This window comes from Grammomys surdaster, unplaced genomic scaffold (assembly GCF_004785775.1).
Source record: "Grammomys surdaster isolate TR1022 unplaced genomic scaffold, NIH_TR_1.0 239, whole genome shotgun sequence".
Taxonomy (NCBI): Eukaryota; Metazoa; Chordata; class Mammalia; order Rodentia; family Muridae; genus Grammomys; species Grammomys surdaster.
Genome location: NW_021604684.1, coordinates 8,716,882 through 8,738,344, shown reverse-complemented (window position 1 = coordinate 8,738,344; position 21,463 = coordinate 8,716,882). Strand labels below are relative to the sequence as shown.

At 39.7% G+C, this 21,463-nt stretch overlaps 1 protein-coding gene across 3 annotated transcripts in view; it reads left to right on the top strand.

Moving 5' to 3' along the window:
- Htr4 (5-hydroxytryptamine receptor 4) overlaps positions 1 to 21,463 on the top strand; it is a 160,037-nt gene that overhangs the window by 126,816 nt on the left and 11,758 nt on the right. The window contains exon 6 of one of the 3 annotated variants that reach the window (XM_028774236.1): positions 20,066 to 20,104. The exons of 1 other annotated variant lie outside the window; for it this stretch is intronic. In XM_028774236.1, the coding sequence (XP_028630069.1) occupies positions 20,066 to 20,081 (16 nt within the window). In that variant the 3' untranslated portion in view covers positions 20,082 to 20,104. Of the gene's footprint in view, positions 1 to 20,041; positions 20,105 to 21,463 lie in introns of all 3 variants that reach the window. One more of the 3 variants, XM_028774235.1, reaches the window with a different exon arrangement.

Here is a 21,463-nt window from a genome sequence, read left to right as displayed (position 1 = left end):
GATAGATGCTCACCTTGTGGAGCCTTGATATCCTTGCTATCTTTTAGGTAGAGAAGTACAGAGTCCAGAAATGCTAGTAATGAGAAAACAATATCTGACTCCAAGTCAGAGGACACAAATGCCAGCCCAGGCCCTGCTTCTAAAATGCTGTGAGACCATGAACAATGTCTTTCCATCTATGAATTTCACTTTCAACATGGCCAAATGAAACTTGGAGTAGGGAGTCTTTAAGATTTCTTTCCATTTCTAAGACAATAGGATGCTGCTATAGCCTGCCATCTGCTACCTCGAATACTCATGGCCTGCCTACCTGTTGGCTTTGTTTCAAAGGAATGGCCCTACTGATTTGGGCATTCTAGACTTCTGACTTGGTCATCTGTGCCCTTACAGTGAACCTGGTGTCTTTCACTCAAAGCAGAGTCCATCGTTTGTCCCAACTACCTGAAAGCAAAGGTTCTCAGCGAGGGAAGCACTACTTCTCAGAGCCAGCTTTCACCTTGACTGTGGTTTGGTTCCATCTCAGGACAATGTACTGCACCATTCTCTTGAGCTTCTCATGGAGTGGCACTTGCTATTCCTGATGGCATTGACTTTCATTCTGGAACTGAACTTGGCAGGAAAGAGACTTTGGAATGAGGAAGAGAAGATTGCCAAAACCAGTCAAATGCCAAAAAAGAATTCTCTGTTATGTGAAGACTTAAGTTTTCTTGAGCACCAGCCTTAGCAAAAGGAAGTAGACCCTGAGAGAGAACTCCTATATGCTGCTGAGAAAGAAAAAAAAAAGCTCTGTGCTAAAAAATATTGCATGCTGAGATGGTTCATATCAAACCTGATCCAGTGGAGCAGTGTTCACTGGAGGCCTCTTCTTGTCAGCCATGAAGAGAGTTGAAGCATTTCCTTGCATACTGACTCTGTAGCGGGATCAGTCCACTTTGATCTGTAACTCCTTGCTTCCCTGCCATGGCTAGGCTCAGCACTTATTTGGAGGCAAGCAGTGTTTTGAGGTTGGTTCTTTTCTAATACAAAAGATGAGATGCAACCAACCTGCCTCAGCTGACCCTATGCCCAGCCCCTCAGTGAACATGGTGATGAGTGAATGGATCAGGCACCGAGTCAAGGATGGACTGACGGAGTGAATGGAACTGAAAGCTGGATGATGTGAGCCTCAGAAATGCTTCCACACACTCCATAACAGTTGATGTGGAGAGAAATTATGTTTATGGAAACATTTTGTAAAATAGAAAATGACAGCTCGTATGTTTGTTATTATTATGGGTATTTTGAATTACTGTAGATGTGCTTGAGATCTGAAGACCATTTTTTTCACTAAGAAAATAGATCAGTTTAGAATAAGCTTTATGTGTTGGAAACAAAACCCAAGAGCAGCCGTTGGGTACCAACATGCCCCTGGGTACTCCTCCTCATTGTTTGTTCCTCATTGGTTGCTCAGCACGCACATTTATATATCACCCTCCACTTAAAGGGTTTTCTTTGGTCTCAAAGGGGTGAATAGAGAAAGAGATTGTGGGCAAGTTTTGGTAATAATGACTCTAACTTTATATGCAACTTCACGGTCTCATGAGCTAAGTTCAGATACCTGTTTTTCATATAAAAATGTATCTGAAAAAATTTCCGTGTCTATAAAATTAATTACTACCTTATAAATAAGATATATACATATCTTTATTTAATATATATACACATGTATTATATATGTGCATATATAATATATATTATATTAAATGCGGACCAATGTATGAATGGCCAGCTGATGAGAATGTTGCCTATAATGGGTCACTAAGTTACTGAACAAGGATAGACTTTGACATTTTCTCACTTGATCATAGTCTATATAAGCAGCTGTTGACTACAGCATGATGTCATTTATCTAATACCTTCATTTGGTTACAGTTTTTCCAAGTGTAGTTACAAATGGGGTCACTTGTACCATTTATAGTTCAATGAAGCATCTAGTGTAATAAATCCAGTAAGTGCATGTGTGCCTGCTGTTGAGAACACGAAGCTTAAATCTTACGATTTTAGGGGTTGTTGAGTTCTGATGATGGTGTTATCTTTGGTGTCATGAACTGGTTGGCTACATCTGTAACTTATTGAAGCTAATATTTTTAAGGTAGTAAGATCCCTAATTATTACCTTGTTTCCATGGAAAGCATCCTTGGTTTTATAATAGTTCCTTTTTGATGCAGTTTCCAGGAAGATGTTTTTGGAAAACACAGGGACTTGCATAGTTTTTTTTTTAACTGATAAATTATATTTATTGATAAAATATTGAAATATTATACAGTTTGTATGATTTCATCCATACAAGTTTAAGTACGCTATACATTAAGACAAATCTTAAGTCATAAAAGAAATAGAGTTTTGAGAATGCAATAAAATGCCAAAGATAACCCATGTGTACCAGTACTATAGAACATCTCTGTAACCCTCAGAACCAGGTCATTCCCTAGAACCTACTGTCAACTGGGACTGGAAATTTTCTCTCTTCAATATCAACTCTTCTTAAAATAAGCCTAGAAGTCCGGGTCTTTTAAGAAATGTGATTCAGCTGGGCGGTGGTGGCGCACGTCTTTAATCCCAGCACTTGGGAGGCAGAGGCAGGTGGATTTCTGAGTTCGAAGCCAGCCTGGTCTACAGAGTGAGTTCCAGGACAGCCAGGACTACACAGAGAAACCCTGTCTCGAAAAACAAACAAACAAAAAATATGTGATTCTACCTGCCTATCTGCCTGCTTGTCACCTTTATTAAGGCCTCAAGCACTAGGATAGATTTCTCTGACATAGTCATCCTGCGGCCATAATGTGGGGATGCAACTCAGACATACTATAGGGAGACAGGAACTATAGGAAATTCTTCACAGCAGTGTGACCATGACATATGCTTACATGCTGGATTGAAATTATTAAGCATGTGCCTCCTCGCTTAGAACACGTTTTAAATATAAGAAACCAACCTGGAACCTGACCAACTCCCTTCAGGACAAGATATTTGTTGACAAAATTTTAGGCCCATCTTTTCTGAATTATGACAGTGGGAAGACTTCCACAAACTGGGGCAGAGTGTGGAATGACAAGTCCCAATGCTTCAACTCCTGAGATCTCTACCTTTTGACATACAGTGTTGACAATGGGACAATCATCAGGTTTTCAGGTCAGAATAGTTTCTCCATACAAAGAGTTTCCAGAGTCTGACTGCATAAGAGATTTGAGGAGTTCCGTAATTCTGAATTTCCCATATTATCTCATTTCAACCCACACACTAGAAGGACACTTCTTGGGAACAAATGCCTAAACTGGGCCTGGTGGTGGCTGGTTTTCCTTCATTCTTTGTTTTTCTAAAACAAGTCCATAGAACTGATGCAGGCTATTTTTCTAGGTGCCAGTCCTTGGCCTAGATCCCCATCTTCTCCTTACTTACAAAATCTCTCTCTGAAAACTCGACCACCTGGAACTTCCTGGAATGAAAACTTAAGCCAGTACCAAATATGGAGTGTCTGCTATGTTCAGGTGAAGTTCTAGTTCCTAAAAACTTCCTACAGGAGGGACCAACCTAGCTTTTTCTGTCTATTCTGAGACTTAATCCTTCTAACAGCACTATGGGGTTCAAAGAAACTTTTTTGAGCAAACTATGTATCAGAAACCTGTCAATACTGACCACTGACAATCTTTCTGTTCTGTCAAATAGAAAATTAGCTAGAGGCAAGTATGTGAATTAGACCGGTTTAGATGTCAGTGTGTGCTGTAGAGAACATAAATAAAAAGTATGGCCTACAAGGGATGATGTGCCACTATTACCTGGCTCATGGTGAGGATATAGAGGAGAGTTCTGTGATCAGAGACAAGAAGGGGTGGGGTAGAACAGAGAGAACAGCAAATGCCAGTACCCTTGGGCTGCAGTGAACAAGACATGGGTAGCCGGAGTTCAGGGAGAACTGTGGGACTGTTGCAGGAGGTGGGCTCCGTAACATATGTAAAACCTGATGCCAATTCAGACACTTAGACTGTGGCTCTTTGTTGACTTTAATTTAGCTGCTTACAAGTAAGATCCTACTCAAGAAGAAAAAAACAAAAAAACAAAAAACAAAGGATAACCATCCAGAAAGAGGTTTCCTACTAAAAACAACCCGTATTTGCAGAAAGAAGGGACATCCATCGAATGTGTAATCAATAGATATTTTTCATAGCGTTTCTTTGCATACATCTTGACTGACATGGTTCTTCTGCAACTGGTATTACCTTTTATGTACAGTGGGACATTAGACCCTAATGTTCAATTCTGCACTACCATCACCCCATTTGAACCCTTTAAAGACTCCTTGCTACTCACAAGCCTAGGTCTCCTACTGTTTTCCTGATAGAAATGTTTATGACGTCACCCATAGTTACTCCTCTTCATCCTGGCAAAGCAAAAGAGATCCTCAAGGTTATGTAATTTCTTTTCGAAGTTCTCCAGTCATTCTACTGCTCCAGTTACTGTCCCCTGGGCACTTCCTCCCAGTCACCTCTCACATGCTGTATCTCAGATGCCACTTTCTACTTAAATGTTTTTCCAGCATTCATGACGCCCTTTTAAATGTATTCTTCCCCTGTGATATTCCATATGCTTTTCAGTGTGATTATTAATGATTCCTGGGCTCCCCCAGAAGCTGTGTCTCTAGTGCCCAGAACAAGTGCTTGTGCACTGAAACTACTCAGCCACTGAACTTAATTCGCACAGTTAGAGAAATTCAGAGCTGTTCAAGATTGCATCTGCACAATGCCATCCGTCTCCATCCCTTCAGCCCTAAACTTCCGTGTAGCTCTCACATTTAATACACCACCCACTGCAAAAGCTGCAGCCTGCTGATAAAAGGAGTTTTACTTTCTGTGACAATAAAATCAAGATGTTTATCATATTGCTCACAAGTAGCTAAAGGATTAGCATTTTAAAATACCATTATTTCTCTGGTCTACCACAGGCTTCTTTTCCTTTTATGGTTCACGTCTGTTCCTTGAAAAGGAACTTAATCTTCAAGTTTTATACTTTCAGAAAGCAGCAATGAATCAGGCTGAAAAGAAGTAAGTTGCCTGACCTTAAAAAGGTCTAAAAGACATTGGACAACGTGTTACCAATAATGGCATCTGTGGAGACAACATGAACTGAAGAAAGGGTGGGTTGTAATATAAGATATGGCCCAAACACAGTGAATTACTCAGGCTAGGGTGTAATCAATTGTGTTCAAATGGTGCAGGTTTCTAGATATAGTTTCTCAAAACTTGACTGAAATCAAATAATTTAATATCCGCTCAGTGTTCTTGGTGATTATGCCATTTCGTTCCAGCCTTAGTTCCCTGAATTGCATGACAATGGTACTCTTGTCAACAGGGTCCAAATGGGGACCCATATGCCAGTGCTTAATGATCAGATTTTTGGCCAGAACACAGGTCCTCTCCCTTCACCCACATTCATTCTCCAAAGCCCTATAGCAATCTCTCCCCCTCACCCTCAGGCATTTATTTGCCAAGGGACTGGGGGTACTGAGTCATCAGTCATGAGCCTTTGGGAAAAGCAGTTTGAGCCAGGGTTTCATAATGTCAAGTGTAAAGCTCCTGGTTGGTTGAGCTAAGGCAGTATGTCTGGAACCTCTTGTCTCAAACCTACTGGCGGGTGGGTCAAACAGGTGAGTCAATGTTAGTAGCCAGGTACTATTTCCCTTTCAAATGTTAACTTTGCCATTGGCTGAACCTGGAGCTGGAGCCTCTGGCAACACTGAGCTACTAAAACTCAAAGGTCCAACTCATTTCCTCAATTGTCCAATGTCCTCCTTCATGGTAGACAGTAGTCTATTTACTTTCTAATATGTAGGCATTTTATTGCTACTTGTATATTAATTACTATTGAGGCTGATGTTTTCACTGCGGTAGAATGAATGACACAAAAATGTGGATTCTGACTTTATCTTCCATTCTGGCACTTATCAGCTGAGTAAACCCCGGCAAGCTCTTACCCTCCTGGGTCTTTCATTTCTTATGGTACCCTACTGAATCTACTCACCCATTAAAGTTCACTGGATAGACACATGCATAAGCTTTGGTCAGTGGGCTTTGATGCCATCTGTGTTAACAGCAGAGGAAAGATACAGTTGCACACACACACACACACACACACACACACACACACAAATAGAAAGCTAGACAGAAAGTGATAAGCACAGTAAGTTTAATTAAAATGTTATTTTCTAAAGTGTAGAGGAATGGGCAACGAGTTCAGAAGGTGACTGTTAAACTGCTGCTTTTCTAATGTTCCAGGCAGGAAGTCATTTGTGACCTTTGTGCTGTCCAGTCTTCTTATACTTAGTCTCCAGATTCTCTTAGTTTCCATTTATCTGGTCTTATCTCTGGTTTCACAGTCACTTCTCAGGGCTTCTTCCCCATCAGTTCATGCTACGGCATCTTCCTCTCCCATCTACCTCTTCTCTGCCTATAGCTGTACACACCAAGTAAACTGCTTTCAAAATTACACATTCATGAATAACAACAAAAACAACAAAGTAGAGTAGCATCCCTTTCTACTGTTTTCAATTTCAAGTGTGTCAGCTCAGAACATTTAAGTGGTTCCCGATGGTTCATTGATAAGTTGTCTGTAGCCACAGCACAGTGCCCAGTTCAGACTAGAATGAATAAAGCTGTACCAATTTCCACTTCCTCTCCTGGCTCTCTAGGCCCTCTGTTACTCCTTTCTGCTCTGTTGCAGTCCACTCACCACCCCTTCTCCCTCCACTTTCCTAACACTGTGGCCTGCTTCATGGACGGCCTCTTCTGTGAGAACTAATCCAGGCTATTCTGATCTCCTTAATGTGTTTTCCACAAGCCCCAGTTCTCTGAGGACATCAGCCATGATCTTCCTGGATACTCACACCTACATACTATGTTGAAAAGAATGCTGTGACCATGTAGCTATCTCAACATGAACCAATCACTACCAGCAATAGTATGAGGTTAAAAAATGACTCTTCATGAGGACAAGAGATGACAGAACTGGAACATTGCTATTATGTTCTTCAAGAATTTAAGGGATAACTGTGTTTATACCCATATAAACAAACTTTTAGTTAGCATCCACTGTGTGCTGGGCATTAAATTAGATACTAATGATGCGAAACAATAGAATTTGTTGTGGGAGTGTATGTACCTGACTGTGAAGCTAGGTATAAATTGGGACAGACTCTTCACTGATGCATTCTGTATAAGCCTTCCCCCGGGGGAGCCTCTAAGTGGTAATTGTGGCTACTGGCAATATACTTCTAAGAGTTTAACTGACAAAACAAAACCCCAAAGTAAACAAAAAATTTTTAAATCTCTACCATACTGTGATATTATATAACATTCGTTTGTAATGAAATCTTTCCTATTGCTGTGCCTCCAGTGTGTGACATTGATTTCAAAGTCATACACATATCCATACTGTCATTTCTTTCAACAGAGTGAGTCATATCAGGAACAATATTTCTTGATTTTCTTTTCCTCAAGATAGCTTTATGGCAATTATCCCATTGTTTCAACCAAGTGTATATGATCTCAGTTAGGGAAATATTATTACCATAATTCACATTCAAATTCTAAATCAATGGTGCACACTTTTGTTCTCAGCATTCAGAGGACAAAGCAGGGAGAGCTCAGTGAGCTTGTTATACATGGTGATTTCCAGGCTATCTGAAGGCCACTGAGTGAAACTCAGTCTGTCTCCAAGTTTTAAACTATAATTAATTTTTTCAATATAAGTTTTAAAATATAATTTTTTTCACCAACAGAAATATTTTTATCGTATGGCTCTGGTGTCAGGCTTGATATCCATCATCAGGACTGCTAACTCTCACCCTTTTGTTTTGTCTCCAAGCCAATTCCAAGAATAAAAAGCATACTTGGTTTGGAAATTGACTGGGGCAGGAACAGAATTCTGCTTTCAGTGATGATCTCACATCATAACAGATGCTATATGGATTGACACTTTTGCTAACAGCAGAAAACTGGATTAAAACCTTCATTTCAGCAATTATTAAATGACCTTAGGCAAGTGACTTGAGCCCTTGATCATTAGTATTTTTGTCTATAAAACTGAATATGTGTGTGTTTGTGTGTATGTATGTATATATACATACACACAAACACATAAACACACAAATACACATATACACAAATACACATATACATACACACAAACACACACACATATATATATGTATATATACATATATATAAAACCTTGAGACAAAAATGATTATTATGTTTTAAAAGGTCACAAAACCAAATACAATAACTACAGAATTAAACTAGATTTACCAAGAAATGCAAAAGGCTTCTAGACATGGAAGCTCAGCCTTACTGGAAAGCTTTTCTGACGTTAGAGTTTGGTAAATTCTGTCCTAGAGTAGAGTGCCTGTGTATGAGTCCACATGGCCTCCTCCAGTGACCTTGAGTAGGTTATCTACATTATATATCCAGTTTTCCTCATCTGCCATGTAGATCATGGTATGTATGCTAAGAGGCATGGGTGCTGATGCTAGAGCTTGGTATATCAGAAGCATTTATGAAATGGCGTCCTTTGTTGTTGCCCCTGTTGTTGTGAGGCTATGTGTCTTAGTGTCTACTGCTGTGAGCAGATACCATGACTAAGACAAGTCTTATAAAGAACATTTAATTGGGGCTGGCTTGCAGGTTCAGAGGTTCAGTCCATTATCATCAAGATAAGAGGATGGCAGCATCTAGGCAGATGTGGGGCTGGAGGAGTTGAGAGTTCTACATCTTATTCCAAAGTCAGGTAGGAGAAGACTGGCTCTCACATGGTTAAGAGGAAGGTCTCACTGCCCACCCTCACAGTGACACACTTCTTCCAATAAGGCCACACTTATTCCAATAAGAGCACAAATCCAAATAGTGCCACTCCATGGGACCAGCATGTTAGAATCACCACACTGGGTCTTAGATGTAGCTCTAAGTGGACTGATAGTCCCTATATGACCCAGGCTGATCTCAATATCATTGCAGTCCTTCTGCCTCAGTCCACCAAGTACCAAGGTTATAGATATATGCTCCTGTGCCTTATTAGCCCTTCTTCTTCCTCTTCTTCTTCTTCCTCCTCCTCCTCTTCCTCCTCCTCTTCTTCTTCTTCCTTTCCTCCTCCTCCTCCTCATCATCATCATCACCATCTTCATCTCTTCAGAAGAAATTTGAATGAAATGAGATGCTGCATATCCTACATCAAACACCCAGTATGGTGCCGTGGCATGGCATTTACTCAACGCTGTTTCTGTCACCATCATCAGTGTCACTATCATAGTTTCAGAGCTTTCACATGTATCATCTCTTTAGAAGGGAACAGCAGCATCATAACACCATGACTGGTGTTATGATCTCACTCCAAAGATGAAGAAATTGAAACTTAAGAGTAGTAGAGGTAGATGTCAAGGCTCAAAGAGACAGAACACAGGCTCACAGCCGGACTTCTTACAATCTGTAGCAGTCAGTCTCTTCTCACGCTGCACTGCCTCTTCATCAATAATTATAATAATCAATAACAATAATCAATAAATAATTATAATAATATAATATATAATATTATATTAATAATATAATAACATAACAATCAACAATAATAATAATCAATAAAAAATTCATCTCTGATGATCTATTGATTGTTAGTGATCTTCCAGTGTTATCCTTTGAGTCCTGGGAGCTAGATGAGATAGACAAATAGTCGTATTCTTCCTTGGCAGGACTCTGCAGACAGGAAGCTAGGATAATTGCATCCCTGTCATTTGGCCTTGGGATTTCATTTGTAACTAGCTAACTGCTGATGGACAAGCCTGATGGAAAAAGCCCTGAGCACACAAACACAAGCTTTGTAGAGTGGCTCATTGTTTATGCTGCTGTAAGTGCCCCATTAATAGCAGCCAACAGCTTTCTATTAGTTCCTGGTCAGGACAGAATTGGCTTCAGAACCTGCCAGATTACAACCCTCTAGCAGGGAGAAGCAGAGGTACCTGGAGCATTCAGTGAGGAGTGAGGAAGTAGTGACATCAGAGCTGCTATGATCAGATCGGAATGACTTGGTTTGGACCAAAGACAATGGCAGGCTTCCTTTGAGTGAAGCACTTTCAGACTGGTGCTTGAACAAAATAATTAAGAACAAGTGATATAGCACTGGAGTGAGTTGATTATAAAAGTGGGAGTTATTTTAAAGATTATATAAGGTTTATGAGAGAATGAGACCACTGCAGCCATACTAAGGCCAAAGAACCAGGTTTTATTGAGGTACTCACCACCAGGCTGTCTCTAAGAGAAGGGAGAGCAGCCATGTCAAAAGAGAGTTTTTTACGTTTTAAAGGGTGGTTCAAGTTGGTCAGGAGAATGGTGGGAGAGTGTTAGGGAAAGGAACTGCTGTGAACATAGGAACTGACACAGCAGAAATCTTTTGAGAGGACCTTTGGTTAAGATACTAGGATGCTGTAGTCATGCCACTCTGGCTGAGAGAAGGGTCAGATTCCTGACATGCATAGAACATGCAGTTTCCATTTCATGAATGAACAGATTCCTATGAGTCATTCTTCTTGGTTTTTTATTTTAGGTAGCTCTGTCTTGGCTAAGGACTTGCCCAGCCTAACACCCCTGCCTTTTGTTGGTGATAGAGAGTGTCAGTGGTCTCCTCTAGCTATTTCCTTCTAGACAGGAGTAATAAATCTGGGAGCAGAAAGACTGCGGATGGTCAGTTCAAGTCATTGAGTTGGCCTCTGCCTCAGTATAGCCTAAGGGCAGATATAGGCAGAAGACAGATGGCTTAGAAGCCTGATGGGTGATTTGCTTATGTAGTTTTTGGTGCATTTGAGGAGGCATGGGACTAGGAGAAGGAGAAAGATTCAAATAAGGGGTCCCAGAAAAGGCAGGAACCATGGCCAGATGCTACAAAGCTACTGAAGGCATTCGATAGCCCAGGAGGCCATGAGTTTCTATTGAGCTATAGGCAGCTTTCTATGACTTGGAGTTTTTCTTAGTTTCCACTTCTGGTTGATTGATATGAAGGCAGCATTCTTCACAGAGAGACAGGCTCCTCCTTTACTGCTGTCAAGAGGATAACTTAAGCCAGAGAAGAGAGCTGCTCCTATAGCATTCAGAGGCTCCTAGCTGAGCTCTTGGTTTCTGTTACTAGTTCTTCCAAGAGCTAGTTATAGGAGGTAAGGTATGACCCACCCCCCTGCCATCCTCTGCAGCTGCCATGTGAATGCCAGGTGACATCGACCATCACAGTAAGCCTGGATGGCTGGCTCCTATATTTGAAGTAAAGGTAAAGGAAAAGAAAGGCAGGGGGCCTGATCAGACAAGTAGAAGAAGCCAAAAGCTTTTCGAAGTTATTACAGGTGGAGGAATGAAGGTGAGCAGAGCCATGAGGAAGAGGAGGGTGATGAGAACAAGGAGAGAGAAGTGGAACAGTGTGAGGGGGAGGTGCAGGGTAGAGAAGATGAGGTAGAAAAAAAAAGAGTGTCGCACAACTGATCCTGACCTGAGACATGGCTCTCAAGAACTAAGGGCTGGGATAAGGAAATCCCTGGGTATCAGACAGTCTTCCCTGTTGGCGACAGAGAGGCTGTAAGGGTAGGGGCACTGCCTGACATGCCAGCATGGTTTTTGGCTAGAGGTAAGGTTCTGAATTAAAGACCAACATGGAAGGGACACTAACTGAGATTAAAGAAACAAGAAAACAGGCAGAAGAAATCTAAATCAGTGGTGAGTGCTAAGGCTGGCAGCAAGCAGGAGGCTCCTAGCACTCAGGGGCCGGAACAGCAGTTTGGTGATCAGGAGAGATGAGGGGAGTGTCCAGAGACAGCAATCCATACTCCTTCCAGGTTTCAGTGCTAGATGTAAGGTTTTACAAGAGAGTGAGACCACGGGAGCCACACTAAAGCCACAGAACAAAGCTTTATTGAAGTATGAACTGTAGGGCTATATCTGAGAGAAGGGCAAGCAGACATACAAAAAGGGAGTTTTGGTTTTGATAGGGCAGTGTAAGTTGTGAGGGGGAATGGCAGAAGGAGATTAAAGGGGAAGGGAACTGCTGTGTGGTGGTTGGAATATGCTTGGTCCATGGGAAGTGATACTATTAGGAGGGGTAGCCTTGTTGGAGAAGGCGTGGCCTTGTTAGAGTAAGCAGGTCACTGAGTAGTTGGGCTTTGAGGGCTCCTAAGTGCTCAAGCTCTGCCCAGTGCAGCAGAAAGCATCCTCCTGGGTGCCTTTCAATCAAGATGTAGAACTTTCACCTCCTTCTCTAGCATCAAGTCTGTCTGGATGATGCCATACTTCCCACTATGATGATGATGGACTGAACCTCTGAAACTATAAGCCAGCCTCAATTAAATGTTGACCTTGATAAAAGTTGCCTTGGTCATGGTGCCTCTTTACAGTAGTAAAACCCTAACAAATACATGCTGCAAACAAAGGAATTTTCACAAGGAGAACCTCTAGTTCTTACATAACAGGATGCTGTGGTCAGGCTGCCCTTGGTAAGATGAGGGTCAGATTCCTGAGATTTGTAGAGTGTGCAGTTTTCATTTCCTCCAAGGGACTGGTTCCTACATGGGTCATCCATCTTGGTGCCTTGGGTGGCTCCATCTTGGCCAGGGACTTCGGCCTGTGTAACAGTAATCTCATGTAGTATGCCAGCCATCTTTAGCTGAGAAAATGTCAAGATCAACTTAAATAGGCTCTGATGTTAGACAGTGTGATCATTTCTGGCTTGTGACGAGGGTGCAAGGCTTTCAGAATGACAGGATAGTTCATAGCCCAGATGTGTGTGACCCACAGACCTAGTGCACCAGATGCTCACAATCACAAAAGGTTGACATAGGACAGTAGCTCATTGTCTCATGCCACTAAAGATAAAAGATGGAGACAGGCCTAGGAGTTCACAAAGCAAGCTTAAGCTTTATTGATGAGAACTACAAGAAAGTGAGACATTAAAGGAGACAGAGACAGAGAGAGAGAGAGAGAGAGAGAGAGAGAGAGAGAGAGAGAGAGAGAGAGAGAGAGAAGCTACTGAGGGTTGGAGGCATTCCCAAACTTCCCTATGCTAGGTTTGTATAGGACCATGATAGAAACTACTCATAGGCTGAGGTAATTGCTATGGGACTGATTAATTCTCAGGGATATCGTGTAGTTGGGCTGAGCTAGTGGAGAGCCCACATGCTCTGTATCTCCTTTGCCCAGCTGGGGATTGTCACATGCTGTCCTTGTGCTTCCCACTCAGGGAGGGATGACTGAAGCTCCCCTGTATCCACCTCTGAGCTGTGCATTGTTACCTACTGGACTTGAGTGTCTGTCTGCTATCCTAGTGTTAACTCTGGCCATATCCGACATTGCAAGTGTCATCTTTGCTGTTAAGTTAATAAGACTGTATTCTCCTTTATTCCTCACATTTATATGGCCTTGTAGCTTTGTCATGATAAAGTTAACTTTATCACAGACACCAAGACAGAGTTACAGTCCTCCTTGGCTACCTCACATTCAATTCTTTGTCCACGGGCTGGAGCAGGGTAAACCTACAAAGAGAAACTTCTTATTAGAAGTGATCCTTACTTAGAGTTTATTCTGATAAAATTAGCTTCATTAGACATAAGGATGTACGAAAAGGTAGTATTTGCCTACTTATGTTCCTCCAGGGCTTCAGGGCCCCATCTCTTAGCTGATTAACTTGATTATCCCATCCTCAGCTACAAGTTCTTTCATTCCTCTTCCTCAGTGATCCACGGCCACTTGGACCCTTAGTCTTCCTTTTAACCCCGGGATCTGCTCTCATTGCACGTATGCCATCAGCTTACAGTTCACCATGAACCCTTTCCCCTTATAACCTAGAGACATCCTGCATCAATGAGGTGGCCGAGCCAATCATGAAAAGCACCTATATGCATCTTTAGATGCACACTTGATGTACAGAGCAAAATAGATGAAATATACTCTGTGGATAGGGATTCACAAGGCTAGGCTAACCATTCAGCATTCACTACTGAAAATGGTAACGAGTATTGCTGGGAAAGAGCTCTGAGACCTATGGTCATTTAAAGTTTGCTCTGGTGTCTGGGCAGGGATAGGTCTAGGGTTTGTGACTAAAACTACCAACTTCCTGGGTTTATGGTATAGGTAAATACTCCAACACTTGCCCAGGGACCATGGAGTTCTCACTGTGAGAAAGAAGAAGATGATGGTCTTCCAGTCAAGGAAGAAAGCAATGCAGGTAGCTAAACCTAGTGGCCATGTTGGTCTTCTATTCTATAGTAGTGGCAAGTACATTTAAATCATTAATATTTGTGGATTAGATCTTTTTATGCTTCTGTGAGTTGCTACAAAAAAAAAGGGATGTGACATTTAACATACTGTAAGCTGATAGACTAGGATTCCACGTCTCCATCTGACCTCCTACTCTGTGTACTCCCTACACCTTGGTTTCTTGGCATTGAGTTGTCCTAACACCTGCTGCCACCATAGCACATCACCAAATAATGTCCAAGCCAGTCGTCACCATCCTGTTTGCCTGAGATCTGCCACAATTCTGTCTCAAGCTGACAGGCTTACACCTGCCTATAAGAGACATATTTGGGCACACAAAAGGCAGCACTGACCAGTTAACCCAGGTTCCTGTGGACATTTAAAGTTTTCTATACTGTCTGAGAAGGGATATGTCTAGGATTTGTGATCCCCTTCTGCCCAAACACTAAAACTACAAACCTCCTGAGTTTGTGGTATAGAAAAAATAAGATGTTGGATATGCGAGGGTATGTAACGTTATATTTTAAAATATAAAAATAAATGGTAGCCTCTACAGGTAGACTTCAGATTCAATTTGATGTGTTGTTTACACGACTATCTATTCACCAAAAACTCACACAAGGATATCAGAAAAATTACATTGTTAATTCAGAAAGGTTTACAAGGACTATAAATAAGCTGTGTACTTAAAGTTGTATATATTTTGAAATCTTGAGTGTTTTTCATAGCAGCATGTAAGTCTTAGCTTAACCTTTTTTTCCACATGTAATGGTTAATATAGCCTATTTTAGTGTGTAGTAAAGTATTTATGAACATTATATCATCTTCTGAGTTTTTTTCACAAAGGAATATTAATTTTCCCTATACCTCCAGACATATTACTTTCAAACATCCAGTCATATGAGTGATTAATATTAGGCTCAGAAAAAAATTATTAGGTGAGTTTTCAAGTAAGCAAATGTAGTAGTATCCTTCATCACCAGATCCCATCCCTGTAAAAAAAATCTCCAGCCTCGTAGCCTGAGGGTCATATAGAGTATTGTGTATCTCCCTCAGGTAGTGACCTTCTCCTCCATCATGACTCTTCTGGCTGCCTGAGGTCCATGCATGAACGTCTATGCACCTCCCCTGGGTAACAATCCCCACCTTACAACAACCTACCCTTGCTGCCCAAAGACTGTAGCTGTAGGGCCTCTCATACTTCTCCTGGGTAACACAGCCCACTCCTGCAAGTCCAGCTTCTCCTATGTAAGGCCCAGAGGTAGAACCTTGTGAACCTTCCACACATTTCTGAACACCAGCAATAAGAGTCTTCTAACTCTACAGAAGATTTGCTCCAGTATCCAGAACTGTACCAACCATACCTGACTCAGGACAACTTCTATCAGAAAAAGTACCCCATTTGCACATCAACAGTAAGTGACCCTAAGACTGAAAAGCAAGAAGCATACAGCTGATCCTAAACATGACAGGTTGAGGTAACAGCAAATGGAGATTCAAACATCCACAAAGTAACAATAGACATGGGCTGGATATCAATACCAAAACCACCACTCACAACTTAACTCCAGATGCCTAGGTTCCATCACATGATTGTAGACAACACAGATAACTGTGACAATGTGTTATCTCCAAAAACTCGTACTCCCTTCATAATGTTCCTTGATAAAAGCAACTTAGAGGACACAGTAGACAAGTATTTCCAATTATAAATATGTTTGAGGAATTTGAAGTGGATATGAATATATGCCTATTGAAGATCAGGATGGTACACACAGTTGAATGAAACAGGGAAAACAACTCAAGATATAAAAAATAAAAATTAATAAAGAGCTAGAGTTTCGGGGGAGAAGGAAACCTAACTAAAATAAAACCTGAAATAAAATTTTCACTACATCAGATAAAAAGCTAAATGAAAAATCCCAACATAGAATGAATCAATTGGAGAGGAAATATTAAGACATGAAGACAAGGCCGAAAAATCAGATCGTTCAGTCAAGGAAAATGATAGACTTAAAATACAAATAACAATAACAAAAGCACTATGAATAGAACATTCTGAAATTCTGAGACACTATAGATGGGCCAAATGAATGGATCATAGCTATAGAAGAAGAAGAAACCCAGATTAAATGCACAGAAAATGTTTTCAACAAAACCAAAGAAGAAAATCCCCCAAGTCTAAGGAAAGAGATGTCTACCAAAGTACAAGCAACTTACAGCATCCTGCACAGACAGGATCAGCAGTGCTGTGTAACTGTCAAAACACTAACCTTGTTGAACAAATAAAGGATATTGAAAACTGAAAAAAAAAATGTAAAAACCAAGTCACATATGGAGTCAGGCTCATCAAAATTACAACTGAGTTTTCAAATCAAGAGAGACTTTTAAAGCAACAAGGGTTTAGACTGAGAATCTCATATGTATACATTATATATATATATATATATATATATATATATATATATATGAGTTATAAACAATGGATAAAGAAAAACTTTCCACAATAAATGCACAATAAAGGGATTCATGACTACCAAGTCAGCTCTAATACTTCAAACTGAAAAAGGAATAAGCATAAAACTAAGATAAGGAAACCTAAGGGGGGGTGCAGGGAACGAAACCACAAAATCAACAACATGGCAGGAATCACCGAACATCTTTTAGTAGCAACCTTGAACATTAGTGTTTCAACATCCTGGTCAAAAGACACAGAATAGCAGACTGGGTTACAAAACAAGGTTCACCATTCTGCTGCCTCCAAGACAAACCTCACCACTAAAGACAGAACTCACCCGAGAGTAAAAAGATGAGCAAAAACGTTTCAATGAAATGGAACCAAGAAGAAAGCAAGAGGTTCTATTCTAATATCCAATGAAATAGACTTCAAATCAAAACTCTTAAGAAAAGATGTTATTTCATGTAGGTCAAGTGAACAATCCATCAAGAAGACATTAAAACCCTAAATATATATGCAGGCAACTTCATTAAGCAAACACTGCTGATGCAAAACAACAGATTAATCTAACACCAATCCATTAATAGCAGGCAATTTAAATAATCCATCATAAACAATGGACAGATATTCCAGGCAAAATATAAACAGAGAAATAGAGCTAAATGATATCATAGATTAAATGGATCCATGATATTTATAGAACATTCTATCCAAATACTAGGTATCATCTCAGAAGCTCATGTATTGACTTGGTAATAAAAAAACTTACTCAAAACCAACTAACCAAATAAACAAAAATCCCTGAACAAGATATATTTACTGCAGAATTCTACTGGAGCTTTTAAAAAAGGATTAAAGGCAATACTCCTCAAAGTCTTCTATAAAATAGAAGAGGAAAGAATGCATCCAACTTCCTTTCATGAAGCCAGCATTACATTTAATCTGATATCTAAATCAGATTAAGACACACAACAACAACAATAAAATTATATACCAATCTCCATGATAAACATCGATGCAAAATTAAAAAAAAAAAAATACTCGTATGCCACACTACAAAAAACAACAAAGCAATCCATTATCCCAGATATGCAAAGATGGTCAGTCCAATTAATAAATATAAACCACCACACAAATGAACTTAAGAACAGAAACCATATGGCTATTTCATTAGATGTAAAAAAAGGCCAATAACAATCCCACATCCCTTCAGGATAAAATTCCTGGAGAAATTGGAGCTACAAGAAACATATTAACAAAATAAGAAGTCAACAAGCCAACATTAGAAAAACTTGAAATATTTCTTCTAAAATCAGAAACAAGAAAAAGATGTTTACCATTTCAACTCTTGTTCAATATGGTGCTTTATGTCTTTTCTATAGCAATAAGACAAGAGCAGATAGAAGTGATATAAATAGGAAAAGAAGATGTCAAAGTATCCTTCTGTGTGAATGATTTTATTATATTCATAGAAAATTTTAGAGACTCCTCCAGAAAACCTTTACATCTGATAAACACATTCAGCAAAGCAGCAGAACATATAATTAACACACAAAAGTCAGTAGCTTCCTATATACTAACAAGAAGCACAGAAAGTAATAAGGGAAACAACCCCATTTACAGTAGTCTCAAAAAGGTGTAAATAAAATATCTTGAAATAAATCTAAAAAAAATAAATAAAACAAAACTCTCTACTTCAGGAGTAGTTTTCAGAACCAAAGAACCTGAAGAAGATACTAGAATGTGGAAAGGTGCTCATATATTGGTAGGATTAATATTGTGAAAATGGCCATCCTATCAAAAATAATCCACAGATTCAATATAATCCCCATCAAATTTATAGCATGGTCTTTCACTGATACTGAAAAAAATAAAATAAAATTTCATATGGAAACACAAAAGATCCCTGATATCCAAAACAATCCTGATCAATAAAAACACTGCTGTAAGTATCACCATTCTTGATTTCAAGTTACATTACAGAGCCATTGTAATCAAAACGGCATGGTACTGAGAACAGTATGGTCATATAAATTACAAAAAACACATTGATCAGTGAAACCAAACTGAAAATCTACATATTAAACCCAGGCTCCCACCACCATCTGATTTCTAACAAATATGCATTGAAGAAAAGACAGCACTTTCACAAATAGGGATGAAAAACTGGATAGCTGCGTGTGGATGAAATTAGATCCTTTTCTCTTACCCTGCACAAAACTGGATTCTAAATAGATGAAGAACCTCAAAAGAAGATCAAGCACCCTAGATCAGTTAGATTAGAAAGTTGGGAATATGCTTTAATTTATGGACACAGAACACGACTTTCCGAGTAGGACTCTAATGATACAGGAATTCAAATTGACAGTTGATAAATGGAACTTCATAAAACTAAAAAGCTTCTGTACTACAACAACAAAAAAATACCATCAATAAAGTGAAGAGGCAGCTTATGGAAATGGAAAAGAATTTTTACCAGCTAGACAAAAGGTCTTGAATATAAAAAGAACTTAAAAAAACACTAAACACCAAGAAAACAAATCACTCAACTAAAAAACAGGGCGTGGAACTAGTCAGAGAGTTCTCAAAAGAGGAAAGAAAAACGGCTAAGCAATCTTGTTTTAAGTGTTCAACATCTTTAGCCCTTAGAAATGCAAATTAAAGCTACTTTGAGATTTTATATTATCCCATTCAAAACAGCAAAAAATAAATAAATAAATAATTAATTAATAAATGCTGACACGAATGGTGGAAAGGGGAAAAGGTATTTACTGTTGGTAAGATTGCAGACCGGTGAAGTCACTATGAAAATAAGTGTCACTGTCTTTCAAGTATTAAAAAAAAAAAGAATGGAAAATGGGTCTACCACAGGATAGAGTTATACCACTTGGGCACATCCCCAAAGGGCTCTATGTCCTCCTAAAGAGGCATTTGCTCAGTGCTTCTCTATTCCAAAGATTTTGGTTTAAGTTGCACAGCTTTTAGTGGAAAAGTAGATTAGTGATGTAACTAGATATTCAATATCCTCATCGTACATTTACATATTTAAAATACAATGCCACCTTCTATAAAGCAGTGCTTTAAATCCACGATATGGCACAACAGTGTTGCAGAATAACCATACTTGGTTCCCTATTCTCCATTGGGAACAATTGGATGTTCATTTAGGTTAACCAAGCATCTACTAACCTTTCTGTTTTCTTTCTTTTTTTTTTTTCTCTCTCCCCACTTCTGCCTGGCTCTTTCTCATCTGTGGCTGTTCATCTGTGTCAAGTTTCCCCCTGCTCTTCTGCAATAGACCTGTTCCCGTCTAACTGAGCGTGCTCTGCAAGGCTGTGTGAGTCTGTCTGGATCTGTCCATCCATTGCTTCACAGAAAACACAACCCGTCTATTTTCAGACTCTGGCCTCTTTCAAGCAGGCTGCGAGTATATATGGGAGGTCTGCTAAGCCCAGGATGTCATGGTGGCTGTTAACCTGACAGACAAGCTTCATATAACATGAAAACCTTATTTTCCATCTATTAACTTCTTGGTGGAGTCCTTAGTTTCTTCATTTTGCAAATCTTATGGGCAGTATGCACTGTGGTAGGGCTGAGCTCTAATATAACCGTGGTCCTTGGAGGTTTTCTTATCTCGATTACTCCTTATGATCAATTAATATTTTTATCACCTTGCTATCATGGGGCCTTCCTTCATGTTCCTCAGCAAATCATCGTGGCTGAATCAAGGTAATGTTTTAAGATGTTAACATTCTTTGGCATTATGGAGCATATTTTATTTTCTCATAAAATAATGAAAGATGCAGGTATTTCACAGGTGGTCTCTACAATTGAAAGTTCCTCCACTGTTAATATCTCTCACCAGAGAGACACGATTAGAAATGAGCCTGCACTTAACCCCCATGTCCAACGAGGGCCCATAGAATATATCAGTGCTCACTTATGGTGGTGTACAGTATGAGTCTGAACAAGTGTAGGATGAGGCGTCTCTACCATTGTGGCATTTTTTTTTTAGAACTATTTCTTTCGTCACTGTACTAAAATCCCTGTGCTCTGTATGTTCATCCAGCTCTTGCTTCCAGCTTTACGCCTGGCTGATACAGATGCTCCTACTGTCCACACTTCTTCTTTTTCCAGAACTTCATTTATTTGTAATAACTCACTCTCCAGACTTTATAGATGGGTTTCCTTAACTTAGTAATTTATACTTAAATTCTCTCCATATGCGTGTATGACTTGATAGCTTATTCTGACTCTGAATAATATTCGACACCTGAGTTATATTCCATTGCTAGACATGCTACAGTTTTGTCAACTCCCCAACTTAAAAATAGCTAACTTCTTCAAAGTTTTCATAAATGTGAGCAGAGCTGTTATAAATACCTACGTATAGGTTTCTGCAAAACTTAACATAATGGCTTGCTAGTTTCAGAGTTTTTCCTATTTTTTACATGCATGTCATCATATCCTCTGAAATGGAAGTTTCTTTCTTTTCTTCTTTCTCTATTTGTACATGTTTTATTTCCTCTTGTAGTACATTCCCTAAGTCTTCCAGCACAGTGCTGAAACATAGCAGGAAGAGTACATGCTAGCATTTTCCCTGATCTTTACAGGGAAACTGAGTTTCTCCCATTAAACATAATGCTGTATGACTGTGTTTGTGTGTGTTCTTAATCTAATCAAAGAAGCTCTCTTT